The sequence below is a fragment of the Stylophora pistillata genome, chromosome 14 (genome assembly GCF_964205215.1).
Source record: "Stylophora pistillata chromosome 14, jaStyPist1.2, whole genome shotgun sequence".
Taxonomy (NCBI): domain Eukaryota; kingdom Metazoa; phylum Cnidaria; class Anthozoa; order Scleractinia; family Pocilloporidae; genus Stylophora; species Stylophora pistillata.
This window is the reverse complement of record NC_142532.1, coordinates 21418388-21438899: the sequence shown is the minus strand read 5'-3', so window position 1 is coordinate 21438899 and position 20512 is coordinate 21418388. Positions and strand designations below refer to the sequence as shown.

At 37.1% G+C, this 20512-nt stretch overlaps 1 protein-coding gene and 1 long non-coding RNA gene across 6 annotated transcripts; one reads left to right on the top strand and one right to left on the bottom strand.

The window, feature by feature from the left end:
- Positions 1 to 1973: 1973 nt before the first annotated feature.
- LOC111330898 (uncharacterized) lies at positions 1974 to 17784 on the bottom strand. Of its 5 annotated transcripts, none has more exons than XM_022935880.2 (4): positions 17288 to 17784; positions 6529 to 6663; positions 4546 to 4697; positions 1974 to 3205 (listed from the first exon to the last, which is right to left on the bottom strand). In XM_022935880.2, exons 2-4 carry the CDS (start codon positions 6632 to 6634, stop codon positions 2762 to 2764), a joined length of 702 nt encoding a protein of 233 aa, XP_022791615.1. In that variant the 5' UTR covers positions 6635 to 6663; positions 17288 to 17784; the 3' UTR covers positions 1974 to 2761. The 5 variants fall into 5 exon arrangements, with proteins under 5 accessions (XP_022791615.1, XP_088600868.1, XP_022791617.1 ...); XM_088744742.1 differs by lacking the exon at positions 17288 to 17784 and adding an exon at positions 14110 to 14131; XM_022935882.2 differs by lacking the exon at positions 17288 to 17784 and adding an exon at positions 13973 to 14091.
- On the top strand, positions 11567 to 18702 carry LOC148717050 (uncharacterized). The gene is made up of 2 exons (XR_015995226.1): positions 11567 to 11904; positions 16870 to 18702. It is a non-coding gene; the product is annotated as an uncharacterized LOC148717050 (long non-coding RNA).
- The last annotated feature ends 1810 nt before the right edge of the window (positions 18703 to 20512 follow it).

Here is a 20512-nt window from a genome sequence, read left to right as displayed (position 1 = left end):
CATATACGAACATCGTTCTCTCAGTCATGGACGTGAAAGGAAAAAGTCGCGTAATAAAAGCTATGTCTGTGTTGCGGTCAGATAACTTCCTCATTGAAGGAATTATATCACGTTCAATGAGGTCCCATCTTCTCTATGCATTTTCAAAACTATTTTTCATCGTCTCAGCGAAAGCAAAGCAAAAAATTATAACCATCGCGTACGCTTTCTGTTTCTTTTATCGTTTTTACCCATACGTTGTGCATGATAATCCTGTGTTTTTAGAAGAAGAAGAAGGTTTTTTTATGTTTCTTTTTTACCTATCGTCCATTATCCAACTATCTACCGTTTAAATCGCGCCCAATACCCCTGAAGGCTTCACGACTTCAACCTTACGAGGCCGAACATTTCCCATCTTTTCCTTTTAATCTAGAGAGCAACATGTCTAATGGTTGTTTTGAGACTGTTTTTAATAGCCTCAGACTATCTTCATTATCTGAACCAACACTGCCAATGGAGCAATCTGTTTTCAAACGTCTCCAGTTTGGAAAAGGCGTTTACGTTAAAAATTCAAACGTTTTCCGACGTTTTAGTGTCCACACCAGGCAACAGAGAAGATAACAGCTGGTTCTGATCGGCTAGAAGATTTGAATCCCTCCAGGTAAACATAGTAGATTACATAAAATGCAATGAAATATCTTTAGATGTAATACATTGCATAAATAGCATAAATTGCTGTGTAGTTACTAAATGGCCCTACCACTGAGTCACTCGAGACGTATGATTTGGGAACATGTCTGGACTCCATATTGTAGCGCACATTGAAACGATTTAAAAAAAAAAAAGAAAAATGAAATCAAATGATGACGTAGGCAACTTGTGATGACGAGAATGATTGGCTGATTGGGAGACGTCTGTATGACTTTCCTCGGAACTAAGCGAATTCTGGGATGGGCGAACGAATCTAGTGTTAATTGGAAGGGAGCAATTCTTGGTGGACCGAAACAACTTCCGAGTGTGGACTGAATGAGTTTCGTGAACAAAAAGACTTCTGCTGGACTGGAAGCCTCTTGTTGACTGACCGAACTTTTTTAGACCGAAAGACTTTTGCAGACTTAACAATTTTTGTAGACTGGGCGACTTTGGTGTTTTCTAAAGGAAGACTTTCATTTGAATTTAACGACGTTTGTTAGAATAAACGATTTTGGGGATTGGAAAAAGGATCTAAATTGAACCACTATTATGAGGACTACACGACTTTCGCAGTGTGAATTTAACGAACCGTGTGGCCTGGGCTACTCTGGTTTTTATTTTTAATACCCCTTGTTTAATAGTCCACTCGAGCTAAATATCTGGACACCTGAGTTAAGGATCTTCCTTTTTCTTTTGAGTAGACAGGACGACTTTTATGAGGATGGATCGTTTTTCGCATCGAATGATCGATATTTCTGTGGCCTAGACAATGTTTGTGTGCTGAATCTTTTTGTAGGTGTAAAACTAAGATCGGTTTTTCAATTGCAAAATTAGCTTTAAAAAAGCGTCGATTCTCAAGTTCTGTCGTCTAGAAGATGACACTGATAGTACCTTAACTATGGTACAGGTTCTCTTAACAGTAGTTTTTAACAAACAGAGCTACGCATGCGCAATGTGAACACGCTAGTAAACTCGTACTCGTACTCGTTCTCTTAACAGTAGTTTTTGTGATTATCCCACCTAAAACTCTTCAGCAAAGGTCGATAGGCCCCAAGAAGGATTGACCCTTGAATGGGAAAAGGGGTACATGGGGGTTGAAATGTATCCCATACATATGGCTTCGTCTGAACTGTTGTCTCTTAGTGTTTTCATAATCGATAAAATCGTTTTAAGACTTATGATAGAGTCTGGGAAAGCTTTTCAGTTGCCCCAAATCTCATCAAAGGCGAGACTACAGGGCTCCCTTAAAAGTGGCTTAAGTCTCAGGTCTGATGCCATAGACAATAACTAACGGAAGTATATAGCTTAAGAAAACAACTTAATGGTTTATTTATCGAATATCATAGTTTTAGAACAATATTTAAACTCTTTCCTCAGTACATATATCTTGACATATATATTATTATGTGAATTGTTGGCATTCTATAGATCCACCTGAAAGCGGGTGCGAAAGTAAAAAAAAAAAACCCTCATTGAAGTTACACTCATGACTCACATTGTTCTTTATTATGAGCAATATACTTTAATCACTTATATAAATCTCAACTCTGCGAAAGACGTGCATAGATACTTCCTTAGGTCCGAAGGAACAAAGCATTAAAATCGAAGTGTTTTAATCTTGTTCACAATTGACACTGAAGATGCTTTGTGCTACTAAGCATAAGATCAGACTAGGTATAAGCTACGTAGAACCCACTAAGATTATCCGAAGTTTTGAACTTTACTAACTGGTGAGAAAAGAATAACTACTTCGTTCAAGTTTCAAAGTTTATGTGGCAGAGAATTGTGTTAAGTGTTTACAGGTTACTTAAACCAAAAGAAACCTGAACAGACATGCGGAAACCTACCACAGAGCTGATGTTTTGTAAAAATTATGTAAATGAAACATGCTGACAAAACAGGATATAGGGGCTGTTTGAATGGTTAAAATCAGAACTTCTTCTTTCTTGCCCAGCCAATAATACTTTCTCTATTTTCGTCAGTTCGAAAAAGAGCTTCTCTATACACAGTCATATGGCATAATACACATTTAAAATTCTACTGAAGCTTTATAAAGCTTAGTGGCAAATTTGATAAAACATTAGAACTTTTAGCACATCATAGTGGATTCTAATCGATTCCGGGACATCTCGTTTGAGACAGGTCCAGCGTTTGACATATAAGAGAAGTATTGTTCGTGGTTTGGGTAGAAATGAGCTTGTGGCGGCGAAGTAGGGCCAAAATTAGACGTTGGAAATCCATTCATTCCGTTATTAATAAATTTTTGATAGTTGGCCTGTCTATGAAAGTTAGCCATTTCTTGCATGTTGTGTTTGCTAGGCCAATTGGGGCCATTAAAGGTAAAGCTGTTGAACTGTTGTGCGGGTGCTTGTGTTATGGGGGGCGGCTTTGGCGATGGATCTTGGACATGCTGTGAAGTAGGTGGCGTGGGGCTCTTTCTTGGCTTTGCTACTGTTGGTTTAGGCTTGCTTGGGGCGCCTTGTTGTTGCTTGTTTTGCTGTCGAAACTTAGCCCTTCTGTTTTTAAACCATACCTGGGAAACAAAAGGATAGAATTAGCTATCCACAAGAAAATTATATAAAGAGGTTTAGAGTCATTCATAAAATATGGGAAGCGAGTTGACAGAATTTGGATTTACTTGGTAACTGAGCTACATGAATTTGCGATTACTTTGAGTTGGGACAGAAAATGCATATAATATGTACTGAATGAGATGATTTAAAACAAACGTAAATAGTTGAAATGCCAAATTCTTTGAAAGAAAAAAAAATGAGGCAGAAAAAGGTATATGACTCTATACAGTAAAAAGGACAAATAGGCACATCAGATTTTAATTGTTACAAGATTTCATGTATTCTACCTGTACGGGTAAAAGGAAGATAAAATTTAGCAAAATAAAAGCATGTAGCGTTTGGAACAAAAAGAAAAGAGTAAACTTCGCGTGAGTCTAAGGTGTGATAAGTGATACCAAGCACTTGAAAGGCCACCATATTCAAACAGAGCCCCTAAAACTCCGTGTTTCAGCTCACGCTAGCGAAAATCACGAACTTCACCTTTTGTAGTGCAGTATTTTAGACCATGCATTAAATCTAAGGCTTGAATTACTTCTGTTTAATCAATTTGTTTCATTTTGCTTTCTTTCATCACTGTTTCGCTGGTTTTTAGCTCAAAAACAAGTTTCGTGCCATTTTTCAACACGTGTTCAAAGTTCGCCATATCTGTCCCCGACGCGGGCGTTCTGTTTTAAGATAACAGCTCTTTGTAAACAAAAGAGTTAAATTCAGTAACGTTGATAAACAGAGTAATTTGTGGGTAATTAAGTACTTATAATCCGCTATCACCCAAGTAACGCCCCTTAAAAACAAAGTCAAGAAGATTTTGGGCATATCTATCATCCTTATAAAATGCTAATTGTCTCCGTATGCCACGCAATGGAAGAAAGACGTTACCAAAAATAGCTCGATATATTTGAGAGCGACGATTACAATGGCTGGGCGGCGACAGTCCTTAGGTGATTACAAAATACATCAGCAGAGAATTAAAAGCTCATTATATCTTTGTTCTAAGTAACGCAGATATCAGTTGGGCAACCGGTTATTCTAATGGAAATGTATTCAATTGTATGATGCGCGACAAACTCATTAGTGATTTTGTGAAAGTGGTGTTATGTCAACCTTGCCATGGCCAATAAAATCTAAACAACAAAAAATTCGGGAAGATTCAAGAAAAGGATGGAGTCTTTACACCTTCTTGGGCACAGCACACATTTTTTCAATGAAGAACAACCCCATAACAGGGGGCCAGGGTTCTCCCAGTTACAAGAATATACAAAAAATATAATCCTTTTGTCTCAAGCCAGTTCTTTTCTCTCACCTGCACTCTGCTTTCCGGAAGATTAATTTTCATAGCAACTTCCTCTCTCATGAAGATGTCCGGATATTTTGTTTTGGCGAACAGCTCGTCCAAAATTTCAAGCTGAGCCTTGGTGTAAGTCGTACGTTCACGACGTTGTTTTCGTGGAGGTCCTATGACAAAAGAGAACTATCACTTAAAAAAAAACCATAAAAAACATTATCAAAAATAAGAATGTACCATCTAAAGAAATGATGGTTAGTGTTAGTCTGTCTTAAACATCCGATTTTAAAAGGAGGCAACAATCGGTGCAATTATCATGGAATTTCAGCTCTTTGTAGTTTTCAATGGGTGGATGAACCAGATTTAAACAAGTTCTAAAGGAAAAAGTTACAAATTATTCTTTTCCAGCTCCATATTGAAATCTTCCCAGGAGGTGCAACGACCGGTTAAGTCAGACACGGACACTCGTTCATCTGAGACTCTCATTCATTTTAGTGATTTTGCAATCCAGTTGTAATCATCATGAGTTTTATTTCATAATGCTTTTCCTTAAGAAGAATCGTCGAGAAGCAAGCTTAAGTATTTCAGGGTTACAGCAGTAGCTGCTTACAATCAACTGGCTGCTCTGAAACACATGAAATGGATGATACGATCTTCTTTGTAAGAGAATCTTCCTCAATTTTCAAGCAAACATTTCCACAGTTTGCCAAACATTTAAAATCTCAAGACTTACTAATTTGTTCACAAAACGTCAGAAAATAATTACCTTCAAAAAACCTTGACGTTAGACATTGGGGACAGCCAAGACAAGGCAAAAAACCTGGCCAAGTAAATTCCATATTGCAAGCTATCCGACTTCAACTCGAGTTTAGTCTCAAAGCATTAATTTATATCCGTCTTCTTATACCAAGCAAAACACGTATGAGTGATGGGCTTGGTTATGTGATTGGGTTGTACATACCGCTTTCTGTCAGCTTTAATCTCTATATCAATTAGAAAAATGGCAAACCAGCCCTTAAGGTGGCTGTCCAATAAGGGATTATCCAGGTTTTTCTGTCAGACTCACGCATTTGAAAGGATTATAATGCTGATGCATGAAAAAAATTGTCAAACTTACAGCTTTGCTCTTAAATGTTTCTCGACGGGTAGGGAACTCACTGAGTAAACTTTGAAGAGGTAAGGATGTACACGAAGTCAACAGAAGTGATGCAAATTAACACTAACTTGTAGGGAGTATGTGCAAAAAAACAGTATGTTTATTTTCTCCACTCTGGAAAAGTCCAAATGCAAATTCGGTTGCCAAATGCAAAGATTCCTGTTACTACTTCATTACAAGAGCAGCCATAGATTTCCTTTCTGACCTGATGTTTTAAGAATCTCACCCAAGCATAATACTGAGTTGTTTCGAAATTGGAACAGGTCCGCTTACGTTTATGTAATTATCCCAAGGATTTGAGGGAACCATCGGATTAGGGTCATGAACAGGAAGCGACTAAGAAATTATGTTTAAGAAAATCTATAAACACGCTAATAAGGTATGAAATGTTACGTGGTCACGTCTTAAAAGTGGTAAAACATGATCTTTAAGAAGGAAAGATAGTGTAGCTCAGCACTGATTTCTATAGATTTCCAATTTGGAAGATGTGGGAGTTTTGTGTGACGATAACATTGATTATGCCTGCTCGGACATTTCAGACATGTCATGTTTATATGTGTATATTTTATGCTTTTAGACCTCGGTGGAGGAGTTATATTTTTCGGTGGAAATCTTTAAAAATCTACTCGAAAGATCTAAGGACAAAGAACTCCTGTTTTAGTTGTTTTTCCATGCCGCTGTACAGTTTCATCAGAGACTAAACAATCCTTTACGGGAGTCAGTCGAGAACTGTTAGTCTTAAAGCCACTTAGCGCAATAGGAAAGATTATCAGGATTGAGACAAAATTTATGATATCAAGGCACGCAACCAAATCAGAGGACATTGTTTATCACTGCACTCTTACCATACATCACAGCTTCGGTCGGGTCGTAAAACTCCATGCTCTGTGGACGACTGTAGTTGTACCCATTCATTGTACAGGGTGGCAGGCGTCCAAAAATACCATTCATTTCTGATCGTGTCTGTTGTTCCGCAGCAACTATTGTGTAAGCAGGAGAAACTTAATGTTAGAATCACCTATTTGACCCTGTAGAAGGAACATTCTCATGTGACCTACAGTGATCCACATGACAGTTGGCAAATTGACATTTCTTCTGCCGGTCCATTTTGACACTTCATAAATGGCGTTATCTTTCGATAAGATGGGATAAATATGGTTATCAGTCTGTTGACGAGAGATAATCTCATCACGGGCACGCAAATTTTAAACGGTAAGCCTCCCTGGTAAGATTTCTGTTCCGTATCATGCACCTGATAATGCACGTGATCGAAGTCATTCTCATAGTATGTTCTTTGTCTCTCCACTGCGTGATTCACGGTTCTTTTATCGTGGAAATTTACCGGCTTCAATTTTTTTTTGTTTCGTCAAGTAAAATCCGCATGAACATTCCCCACCGCCGATGGTTTTTTTCTCCTTTTCGTTTGTTCTAAATACACTGGAATAAGTTCTTTCCATACTATTTAATTATTTAATATAGTTTTCTTCGTCGAAAATACGATTCGTGTAGGATGACGCAACTTCTTTAAATACTGCTAACACATACAGCAATACTCCTTAATCAATCATATTTATTTTCGTTGCAATTACACCAGTTTTACTTTAAATTTCTGTGAGAAACTGTGGGCTAGAAATTTGAAAGTGCACTTCGTCAAGAAAAATAGCGCATAATATCTCTCGAGGGGGCGCTCGTAGATCATGAAACATCTCAGCGGTATCTTTCTTACTTAATTACATGTCTACCTATTGATTTCAACTTAAATAAAGTTTACAAAGTATTTGAATATATATCTTCACAAACTTAGAAGATATAGCGTACATGTTTTCACTCCTGCTGAATTATACACCTAACTCTTAAGTGTCTCCAAAAATTCTGTGCCACAGGAGAAAAAATAATATAATGATTCCACATTTCCAAAGTTTTCATATTATCATAGTGGTTTAGAAAACTTCAGCTTCTTGAGTAAGTTCAGCAAAGAAATTTGCGCTGGCTACGTAAACGTTTGTTTCTTGTAGCTGAACAAAGAAAAACTGTTGTTACTGACTTCAATTTTTCATCTTTGAAAAGTATGATCCCGTTGGTGAGATGCCAAAAGATAACATTTTATCTGCATTTTGTGGCCTCCAGTATTCGGCTCTTGTCAACGCGATAAAGACGCCCATTTAAATGTCTCAAATTTATAACGATCATCATCAATAACCAACTTTCACAGGATATCTATGGTTTAAAAACTTGAAACTCTCGGTACAATCATTCAAAATATTCAGTTAATGATTCAAATTGGCAAATGTTATGTCTCTCTCCTTAAAATCTAATGTAGATGGCCACCAAAAGGGGATTGTAAACTTTCAAATTGTTGAGTAGCAGATGGGAAGAGCATTGGTTTTACACAAGTTTATTAATAGTTCTGCTTATTTCCGGACCAGATATATACTATATGGAAAGATATCAACGAATATTGACCACGTATAAGTTATATTCCGTTTTTATCACTAAATAAAGTCTTAGCTTTTTGAGAGAGTTCTGCCTGGAATTAGTTCACTTATCTTGTGAGTGTTACTCATCGAACATTAGGGCAAACAACACTAAGCAAAATGCAACAGTAAATTTACTCGATGTCCATGGCATTTGTCGTTGTCGAGGTCTGTTTAATGAAATGCTCGGGAAGAGATAAGCTGGATGAACAGCAGATTATCATGATGTCTGTGAAGCGAGGTTAACTTATTAAATAACACAACGAGAAGAAAACATGACAAAAAAGTGATTCGTGAATAAATTGGTGAAAACTGATAGAGAAGAAACTTGCTTTTGTCTGTGCATAAATGCTTAAACTTGCATTGGCGAAAAGGTTGTTCTTTAATTTTAGTTCGCAAATATGAAGCATTTCGCAACCATCTAATGGGTGTGACGAGTTTATGGGAAATGTTTCCCTGACCACGGTTGACAGAAAGCTTTCTAGAGTCAACACACATCTTAACAGAAATAGTATCAAGGAAATTCTGGAGCATTCAACAAAGATCAGGAGCCAGAATGTATGAAAAGACGTACCGGACGGCGAAGCACATGCACGTAATCCTAAGATTTGACGTAATCAAAAACGTCATGAAAGAACCAGCTGGCTAAGCACTCACGTCACGTACCAACTGGTCTTGTTGCAGTAACTATGGAGGATAGATATTTGTCGGGGATTTTTGGCAATATTTCAGTGAGAATGTTCTTATTTTAATTAGGTAACTGTGTTATAGTGCTCGAAACAGCCGAAGCTAACGACAAAGGAACTTAGGAATCGAATGTTGAACGAGCAGAAATGTCCCTTACTAGGCCATTTCCGATGAAGACAAGGCACGACAAAGAATCTTTACGATAAACTTCCAATTTCAACAAACGGCGTTTTGGTCAATTCTCACCAAACGGAGTCACAACTCTTGTGAATATGTTTTGACTTGGTCAAACTGTCAAAGATTGCATTGAACTCCAACAGTAGAAAACATGATTATCTCTATTTAATCCGTATGCGAGTGTTTTTGAGGGCCGTAAGGTAGAAAACTGTAATAGATTATTCCGCTGTCTATTTTAAATATAGTTATAGTTATTTTTTGTGAGGGAGATATTTAACCTTCGAGTTGTTATTTTACGAAAAACTTTGATATTCCTGAGTATGTTCATTGACGGAGATATTCTGCTGCTATGTAAGGGCCAAGGCCTCAGTTTGAGCCACCTTAACCGGCAGGTCTGAGCAATACAGCACTATATAATTTGGATATATCACTGACAAAATTGAAATGGTAAATTGGCCACCGTAACGATTACAAAAGCTGACGTTTCGAGCGTTAGCCCTTCGTCGGAGCGTATAGAGGAATTGTGGGTTGTGTGTGCTTTTAAGGCAGAAAATGGAGCTACGTTAATGGTGGGAACATGGCAACGAGAATAATCGTTACGGTGGCCAATTTACCATTTCAACTTTGTTGATACATCCAAATTATTTCGTTACCCCCACCGACGCAGCCCCAAACAGTTTCTTTAGAAACTATCAGCCTTTATTCAATACAGCACTACATCAGAAAAGCGCTGAAAGCACTAACTGGGCCATCAAACTGTTCAAACTAATAGACGTCTATGAAATGTATGTTCAAACTCATTTTTTTTAGTTCACCTACCTTAGTCCAAAACCAGACATAGATTTTTCCAGTTAGTTACAGACTCCTTCTTATTCCTCTCGATTTCCGATAGGAATGTGGTGTTGTTCGTTGTCAGTTGTGTCTTAACTGAGAGTTCGTGCAAACATTGCAATTATTTTTTTTTTATTAAGACTATAATTAGATCACTCAGTGACGTCAATTAATTTAGGAAATTGTGTCATAAGAACATCCACGAACGACCACATCTTCCGGATGTTGCTCCATTTTAAGGTGAAAAACTTTTCATGTTCCATAAAAAATCCTATTAGTCTTTCAAAAATTTAAGAAAGTAATGATGACATCCTTACTTAACCATTGCCAAGTGTGGCTTTTGAGAACCAAAAACACCAAACAGGATAACAAACCACCCATGGCAACATAAAGTGGGTAACATACCAACTAGCGGGAGACATTACTTACACTGAACAGTCAAGAGAACACATCCAGTGCGTAGCAGGGTGATAAGGTTAAACCCAGGACTACTGCATCGCAAATCAAACGACATGACCTCTTGGTCATGTCCCCCCCACTAAACTTGAGACACTCACTACCCTACCCCCCCACTTCTGCTTTTGTTAACTTTAAGGCTTTTCCCTTTTTTCTTAGTTACGATGGTAATATATGCTTAACCAGAGGGTTGATAATTTTATAACCGAAAAAAAAAATGGTCTAAGATTGCAATTGTCGATGATGCATGTTGGTTAACAAGATAAAAATACAAAGAGAAAGCCTGCTACCTTCAGTACTTTAAACTAATTGTAAAGTAGTAGACGTCGAACTGTGTAAACTTTGACATCCTCTACGATGTAGGAAACCAAAATTGTGTCTCTTGGTATTCTTATTTTCTTATTTTGTTGTGAAAACTTTGTTGAGTCAAGGCTATGAGCGGTCATGAGAAATTATCTGCTGACCTATCTGTAAGCCCTTTTACTCTAGAATTAACGAAAGAAAAAATCAGAAAGAATCTTTACAATCACAACCAACGTAACCTCAAGCCACGTGGGTATTTTGATTGTATCTCTAAAGGAAAAACTGTACATATATTATGATAGAATTGTTAAAAGATAGAAAACATTTGATAGTCATATCTTGAAAAGCTGTTGATTTATACAGGTATAAACTAAACACATTTCATCGAATATGAATTATAAGTGATTAATTTATACAGTTTGCAGCAAGTCTTGACCTTGGTAACAATTTTTTTCCAAATACATTTTATAGCACCTTGTAACCCGCATCAACAATTTTATGTTGGCAGTATTGTTCAATCAAGGCATAAGTGATCTCTTACGAGCAACTCAAACCGTGCTAACTGGCAAAGAAGATAAGTTTTTTCTTTACCATAATAATTTGTGATTTTTTTCCATAAATATTTGCCTGATTGCACAGAAAGTTTATCGACGATTTTATCTTTGGAAATCATGTTTCTTTTTAATTTCAACTACCAGGTTTCAGTTCTATGAAGTTTAGAAAAAGACGAAAATTGAAAAACAAACAAAAACCTTAATTGAAAGCATATATTTTACTAATATATGAAAACATTCTATTATACTTTGTAGCTTGCCTGAGATTTACCGCTCCTCAAACAACTACTTTACGGTTGCTGTACTTCGTTTTGTAATATTCTTTATTGAGTTTATTTAAAATATTGTTCGATAATTTTTTTTTCAATATTTTATTCTGGCCCACACAGGGAATATAAAGATCAGTTGAAAATTAAAGAAAGTATAAAATATAACTATCAACTTTCGGTCTCTCTTCCAGGGCGTAAATGCCGGAAACTGGCTTTGTATTAAGAATCAAGAGCAGTAGACACAAATTAACCTGATCTTTTTTAGATCACTCAGGTTATAATGCATTTTGACTCTTCACCTTGAAAGCTCCTATTGAATTGCGGACAGCCTTGTAGGAAAAAAAAAAAAAACCCAAGTCTCGACTATTCTCTATGAAACTCCAGTGTGATCGAAGACTGCCAGTTACAAAGCAAACAATAGGATTGGCTGAAAATGTTAACCATTTACCCACAAGCGAAGACGTCGACAGGTAATTTTTTTCTTTGAAGGCTAGCAAAGACAAAGTTCGTTTCTGCTATATACTATCTTACTACAACCCGTTCAAAGCTTTAAAAAAAAAAAGAAAAACACGAGAGAGAAAACATCAATCAATTTTTTGAAAGCGAATCGTTGTGTCGATCATAAGGATACATTTAACGAGGACTAAAGACGCAGTTTGGTTTAAGGATATTCCAAGCATAAAACACCCATACAATTATGTCTAACGACGACAAAATGTATAAAATAAAATTAGTACTCGTCAATGCATTCATTTTATAAAATCAGAATTATCCATCCGAAACAATCCTTGTTAGTTCTACAAGAGGATTGCGCAAATTTCACAACTTGAATGTTTCCTGATTTTCTGCACTTTGGACCATGACATGGTAAAAAGAATTGGGGTACTGAATCCTAAAAACTGCACGATATTTACCTTTATAGTCTGTGTTGTGGCTTTGGCAATTAATTAGGTTTGATCCTCGTGGCTAAAAAAATGTTCCATGTGTTTTTTTTAGGCGTCACTTCTTTGCGATGCCAAAATAATGTGCTTAAAATTTGGCATAGTTTGCATATTTTCCTTTCGTGCAACCTAGTTGACTTGGAGACATTTCAAGTGGCATGGAAAGAAAAGAAAAGTTTTTGCATACTTGTCGTGTTAATAAGGGAAAATATCAGAGTTGAATATGTCTTTACTGTCGATCTGTTTTCATCTCAAAGGCTAGATTTGTGGCAAATTGCGGAATAGTGGTGGGAAACAAATTGAAGCAGAACTGAATCGCACTAATCAAAAATTGTGATTGATTTTTTTTTAACATGAATGAAAAGAAGCTGGCATACATTCGAGCAGCAAAATTTTGTGGGAGTTCCTGGGATTGTCGAAGTTAGAGTTGCAATGTAATGTGACTTTGCAGTTATTGTCAAATATCCTAAAATATTGGCTTTGATTAAGGAACCTTTCTTCCAGACAAGCATGTTGGATCTCTGCATGGAAGAATTTCAGGCGCTTCGTGCGTCCTAGCTCGCTTCGGGTTAGGGTTTAGGGTCCAATTAATTCGACTGACCAAAACATAACGATGACCCAAGCGTTTTTTTTTTCGGCTTCTTTTTCTTTCTGCGTTTCTTCGAGGTACGTGGATAAACGTAACACTCGTGTATCGTTCGAGGCAGTGTGTTTTCATTTCATTTAAACTCAAGACACAACTGATAAAAGACAAAGGCTTGCGTTGGTAACTTGGTTTCTGGGAAGTGTTATCACTACCATCATTTTTTTCGAGGTGTAATGTTTTGCTCTATCTATTCAAAACCAAGAACGGCGTTCACTTCTGAGTATAGGGAAAATTATATAATTACTTCTTTCTAAAACTTTAGGTTACGCGAAAAGGGAGTTTGTTCGTGTTGAGAAACTCTGGAATTTGAACCCTGAACCGGACATTTGTTGAGGATAATTCCTCACAAGTGGACTGCGAGGTGCAAATTTGACAAATGTTCATACGGTTTTGTACGAAGACTTCATGAAAAACTACTTGGTAGGAAAAAAATGACTCATAATAGCCTTACTCGACTTGTCATCAACACTAGCTTTTAGTGCCAGACATTGGTCATTTGTAATACAAGTTTTCATATTCCCCAATCAAGTAGAAAAGAGAACTTTACGATTTAAATTTACAATAAATGTTTACACATGAAAATTGTTATCCGTCGTTTACGAACAAAGAAACTTCACACTTAAGGATTTTACCGTGAAGGGAAGGTCAGTTATCAAGGTTGCTTAGAGTATGATAAATTGGCGCTTTTTAAGGCATCTTTGTTCAAGAGATCGATAACAATTAAAAGAAAAACATTTTACAACATGATAACTGTTTATACATGAAAGTATTGATGAGGAAAACTAAGTTCCAACTGTACGATTGCAACAGAGAATAAATGTTAGAAAAACCGCCTGACGTGACCTGAGGTACTCTGAAGTCCGTTTGAGGAAAAGGATTAATTTTGTCAAAATCATGAGGTCGATTTGTCTATGCATACCATCTTCATCTTAAGTGTTGCTGTTCACTTACCTTTTGGATATTATATTTCTTTTCAAAAACCACAAATCTCTCGTTTGTGACATTTCAGCACTGGAAGTCTGTTATGTAGCAATCAAAGCCATTCTTTCATCGATTATTTGAATAAGAAGCTCGTGCCGATTACTTACAACTTGTATCTTTCAATGATAAGGATCCAAGACTGTCGCTAAATGACAGTATTATGTTCTCCTTTTTCTTCCCACGGTTGAAATGGGAAGTCGTTTTTCCAACGAAGTTCTTCCTGTACTTTACGGATGAAGGAGAACAATAGAATGCAGCGTTGCAGGCATATTAAACAAAATTGCGTATTCAAGCGAGCAAACAGCATTCCTCTTCGTTTCTAGAGTGTGAGTTTCTTAGATTCAAATAGCAGTAACGCTCGATTTCTTGATTTCATTCTAAAGATATGGTTTGGTATTAAAACATAGTTCGGAGCACTAAATTGCCAAATTTGCGTCAAAATTGGCCACAGAGCTGATTGAATCGAACCAGCTCTAATATGCTTTGTTTGTTGCTAGCAGAAGGCTGGCACGTCATTGTTCTCAGTGTGGATACTGTCTTTGTTTGTGACTACCAACTGTAAAAAAGCTAAGACGGAATTTGTAATAGCTTTTCCAAAATCACTTTTGAGCCTTTATAAACTCTTTACAGTGAAAATGATCCTAACAAAGTAACTGAAACACACAGGTAACATTTTTAGACGAAACTATCCGAATCGTATTGGCTCCCATTGCAGAGGCGGTCAGAAATGGCTATCGTTAGATGGTGGTCGGTTGAGCTGGCTTCGACCATGCATTCAAATTATATCCGCTAATGGATCAAAAAAGATGCAACATCAAATTTTATGATATTCGTTACATTCCGTGCTTTTTTACTTTTTTAAACTTTTTTATCGCCTCTGTGTCATTGAAATATGATCTTTTGAATATTAATAGTAGAAATCCTTTGTTCTAACGGACAAAAGAGAAGATCTCTAACTTTTTTGGTTCAACTTCCTCTCGAGGATGTTTGAAAGGTTTGGCTTAACTTCCTAATTCCCAATTCGACATATTTTTAACTTGTTGAGTAGTTAGGCTCAGGACCTGTCCTTGTTGTTAGGTCTTACCAGAGACACTTTAGAATCAATCAAAATTGAATACTATGCCACGAACACAAAGTGACATACAAATCTAATTTACAAAGGGTATTAATTTACGAGATTTAAGCATTTTACTTGCATGCTGTTTTGGTGTGTTCTGGGAACTTTTCTCTGTGATAAACGGATTTATTTCTCCCGTGGAAATGACATAAAAACAAATAAAACCACTTTGATTTGATTGCGTGTTTCGTGGTCAAATTTCTTATCCGTGTGGCTTTCAAACTTATCCCCCACAGATGCGAACTTGGCGGAAAATGTCACGCGTTTGCCATTGTTCTTGAGTAATATCCGATATTTGTGGAAATGAATGATCAACGAGCTTAAGTTTTCAACCGGAGACAGTAAGGTGTTAGCTCGTTTTGTTTGCTTACCTACAGCCAATGGGGAAAAAGTGGGAATCTTGCACGTCATTTTAAATTGAAACATTGACTGGCCGAGCAGCAAACTAACTGCTGTTTATCAAAGATTATATCGTTATCTCATTATCGGCACATAATATAAAACATCGATCACCTTCGACGATTTAAGTAACTGCCTTTAAACTTTCTTTCAAGGTTTCTATTACGTTGTTGACTAGTATGATCATATGACTGGAGTTTTTCAGATGGGCAAGTGAGGGAATTAAATTTTTAAGAAATATGTCTCGTTGCTGCTGTGCTTCTGTGCACGAAAAAACTTTTTTCTTATCCAAGACAGGAAATCATTAAATTGGTTTAACTATGCGGGTTTGTCAAGTATTGTATAAAGCAACGCCCCCTCAATTTACACTTTGGTACAAAGCTTGTGGACACACCAAGGTCATTTTGACATCCCTGCATTTAGTACATAACAACAGACTCTAATTATTCTTTTGTGCTGAACAGTGTGACAAAGGCTAAGAGAATTACGGAAAGTGTTTGTGTCAATTGAAAGTCAGAGCCGTTTTCCCTCATCGCCACATTTTATCAAGCGGATGACAAAATAAATTAAATCTCTGTCGATTTCTGCCATCGTGAGACTTGGTTTCATGTATATTTGGCTTGCGATCCCTTATTTCACAGACACCTGACAACATGGTCTTCTTATCAACTATTCTTATTGCCACTACGATACATGTCCTGTACCATTCGAACTAAAAAAACTAAGTGGGTGCGTGGTAGAGTTTTAGGTGTTGAAAGGCAAAGGCAAACAGAGCTTTGTGGCTAGCGGAGAAAGTTGACAATAATTTTCTGAGAAATGTAGAAGTTTACTTTTTTTTGGGGGGGAAGACGGATGCGCAATCATTCGACATCTTATTACTTTCCTTCGAATTGAAAGGAAAAGATTATAATTGTAAGTCTTTTCAAGGGTCACAAAGACCTGTTCTGAAGCAGTACACCTCTGGACGAAGCCGTTGAACGGATAATGAAGTTCGTTACGGGATCGGATTGACGCCTGGAATCTCAGTCAAAGAGACACAACTAATAAAGAAGAAAAAACCTACTCAAAACCAGCTGTTATTTTGCAGTCAATTTTTAGAAAGGAATGGGAGATAAGTGCCTTTTTAAATCTCTGTGGCAATTCTTGAAACAACTGCATACACCATCTATACTCTGACATTTGGTCAAAACGATCCCTTTGAAAAGAAAATTTGTTTTCTCTCAGTGTTTAATTTCCAAAACCACAGAAAATTTAGCCGCCATAAGGCCTTCTTTCCCACTCAATCAATAAAGACATGACGACATGTTTACGAGGGAACTAATACTCGACTCGTATTCTTTAAATTTCCAAGGTACTGAGCCTGACAGTGGAACTGGAACACATGATCTGATGTCAGGAAAACTTGTGACACAGGAATAACTGCTAAAGCTTTTCCTAATTTAGTTTGGGTGCTAACCTTTTTCAATAAAAAACAGGGAAATTTCTTTTGAACACAAAAGCGAGAAAAAGGAGGGAAGAGGGCCGAGATGATCTGCTTTGATAAAAATTACATTGGTTATTTCAACCTCAGTCGTGTACCGGATTCGGTCAAGCCGATTTGCTGAACGTCACAACAAGGCATTCAAAGCAAGCGACGCAAAAGTTGCTTTACCACTGACTAGGGTTAATGGCGTCAAATATTTGAGGCGACTACGTTAGTGTTGGGGTACAAAATCCAAGAAGCGATTGAGAAAGGTATGTTTCCTTCAACTATTATGCTTTGCGCTTACCTTCAAATGCTTAATGAACCTCTCCGGCTTTAGTCAACCTTGACAGCTGCGACTGTGGCTATCAAATGTGCTGTGACTATTTGGGAATGAGAGATGGGTGAAAATAATTCTTCGTTTAGGACTGATCTAGCTCTGGTCTCTTATAAGCACTGTTTATATACTCCTTTTTCCGGGACGTCGCCTAATGCATTCCAACAAATATGATGTGTACATACGGGATGCTTTGAGATTAAACAGACTTTGACGAATTTCTGCTCTGTTCTGTGTCAAAGTCTAAAGGATCCAGATACAGTTGGCGTGGCTCAGTGGACACCTGAGTGACCCCTGTTGTTTGAAACCTTGGTGATGTATTAGGGTGTTGTCTTCGTAATGGACGCTATTGAAATAAAAGGTCTAGACATTTCTCTGTGTTATCTGCTAAAAATGTTTCAGAATCTTCTGTAATCTTGACAATCCTACCGGCACGGCTGGAAAAAGAAAATCCTTACACAGCAGAAATTGATGAATCGAACATTCGCCGACGGTAACATGCGTGTTTAAGTACGGCTTGCATGACTCAGGAACTTCTGCGCTCTGTATATGGCAGACAGCAAAAGAGGGCTGTCTGTGGCCATTTCCGTTAAATGAAGAAATTAAAAATATCTATTTTCTGGTCGATTTCGTCATCACTTTTTTTATTCACATGTAAAGATATGTGGAGGTTCCAGGAAATGGCTGTTCATAATATCGTTGGACTATAAACAAGTGAGTTTTGTAAAGCGCAGAAAATTTTTTAAGTAGCAGATATGTACATCATAGCCTGTGAGACTGATCTGATGCATTAAATGGCATTAGCATTTTGTGGGATTTTTTCAAGTGTCTTCATTAGGATTTATGATACGCTTTTTATAGATTCACGGAAACCTTAAAACCTTCTTTTTTACCCATAGAGATAAGTGTTCAAATCAGGGTGCATTTGGCTATGCAAATGACTATCTTATGTACATTTGGCAGGTTAGAAAGTTCACTTGAATTTCCACCCACCCGTAGGTCGTAAAATGAAATCTCATCGAAAGAGGAATTTATACTTGACATTTCACTGAAAATGGATTAGCAGTCTTCGTTAAAAATAGGGTTAAATTGACGTGTGAATCAGTGGTAATCCTCACACACAAAAGAATAAATCATCACTGCTTGGTCTAGAACGTTTGTCGAAAAAAAACTGTTTCACTCAATAGGTGGCAAATTTCATTGTTTTAGATATGTCATTAAAATCGCCATCACACCCTTTATGAACAAGCAAGCCAAGTGCACTTTTCATAAGAGGCCCCAATTTTTATCCTTTTAAATTATTGGGCCTTTTAATTTCAAATTTAGTGATATATGAAAGCTAATAAAAAACAACAATAATAAAAAAATCATTTCTAAAGGTGTTATTTTTTTGTTAGTAATATTAGTTTATTAATCTCTACATCTCTCAAAGACGAAAGTTGTTTGGATGAATCTTTTTCATCTTCATCCATCCGTCCATCTTCATTTCCATATTCCTTTTATTTTTGGTGTAGCATGCACCCACAAAAACTTTGATTCAAAGATTTGATTCACTGAAGGAAAATTTTCAGTGACCCCCCTGACAATTTCGTGACCTGTTTTCCTTAAAACACAATTCAAAAGTACTACTATATCAGACTTTCTTCAAGGTTTAGGCCCACCAGAGTAGTTCACGTTCCTTCTCTCTCTCTTGCCATTGACCCTTTTGTGGGTTGCAGCTCCAGTTTAAGCCAAGTACTGATTTCCGCTCATTAGAGATTAAAATAAAATGGAACCCTAGGTTTATTTTCCTCTCAACCATAGAGAAAAGCGTTCCGTAGAATAGTTTTTTTTAGTTCAGGACTGATCGTGTTTACAATCGGTTGATTAGGAAAGAGAAACCGAGTGCTGTCCAGGGAAACTGAGGAGAGCGCTCCGCTTCTTGAATGAGAAAGGGTGGGGCCTATAAAAACAGTTACATAGGACTTGAGTAGAGACTGAATTGCAGACTTGCCTCACACACTGCCAAGTTCTTAATTCTACTGTCTAATCATTAAGACCGTCAGCCTTGCTTCATCGTCAATTTACACTCATTGGTCTTAAGAGTCGCGTCAAATCTTCTTTCCTGAAGAAATAGAATTAACGAGGTTACTCGGTAGCAAACTAAACGTAAATTAGGTAATTAGTTAACGTGGCTGGTAACAGGAAATTTTAAAATACATTACTTAACCTTCACTTAACTTTTGGGAGCTTTAGGAAAAGCAAAGTTTTTATTAATTTCCTGATTTTGTGAAAGGAGAGTAAACTGCCTAGGTCCTTCATTAAATGAACACTGGTTTGCTGTTTTAAGGATGATAATAATCCTCGGTGAAAGAAGTGGATGTTTTGTGATTTGAAAGGATTTTTTTTAGAGGGAAGCCAAATATACGAGATCATCCGACTAATAATAGCTTTTCCTTCCATAGAATAGACTCCACTGAGCGGTGGACAAGATTACCCTCGACCTACACAGCATAATCCTATCGAGCTCATTGATTTGAAAGTGATAATAAACATCGAGGACGAATATGTACCAACTGAGACAAAGATATCGAAAGACGTAGTTAAGTTATTTTTTTGCGTTTACGGTATGATGCCCTTAATTACTGAAGGAAATAAAAGAATGGAGAAAACTTATTCAGGTGGCAATATCATTCAGCTCTGTTTAGTGTGGGAAGATAGAGAATTTTTAGGCTAGAGTTTGTCTTGGTAGGAAATGGGTGAATGTTTACTCCTGCAGTTTATGTGGGCTTGTGATCACGCTCGCAGCGGGGTCAACCGCCTGCGTTTCCTTCATGGAAGGTCTGATTTACGATCTGTGGTAGGTATGTTTTTCGGAATGTCTGGCGAGATTGATAACAAAAATCTTAAGAAAAAGTACATCAAAACACAGCAATAAGCTCTGTCACTGCCGTCCAAGGAATAAAACTTTGTCTATGATTTTCGGCCGCAAAATAAAAAAATTAAAAACAAATTGTCTTGCCGCAAAAGAAACAAAGCTTAAGAAAACGTTCATCTTAACTGTCCGACCTTAATCGATTGTAAAAAAATACATTATGCATCACAGTACATGCCCGTTAGGGGGAGAATAACCAAAGCAATCATTCGGATTATCATCAGGAAACGGTTGAAATGGACGTTTCATCGCAGCAATAACAACTAGTGGATAAGATAAGC

What these genes read in the sequence shown, in the direction of transcription:
- LOC111330898 (XM_022935880.2), bottom strand. Translation starts at nt 6,634, where the DNA reads ATGAATGGTATTTTTGGACGCCTGCCACCCTGTACAATGAATGGGTAC. An exon ending in GACCGAAGCTGTGATGTATG is followed by an intron (nt 4,698 to 6,528) that starts GTAAGAGTGCAG and finishes CTTTTGTCATAG; the next exon opens with GACCTCCACGAAAACAACGT. An exon ending in TTCCGGAAAGCAGAGTGCAG is followed by an intron (nt 3,206 to 4,545) that starts GTGAGAGAAAAG and finishes TTTGTTTCCCAG; the next exon opens with GTATGGTTTAAAAACAGAAG.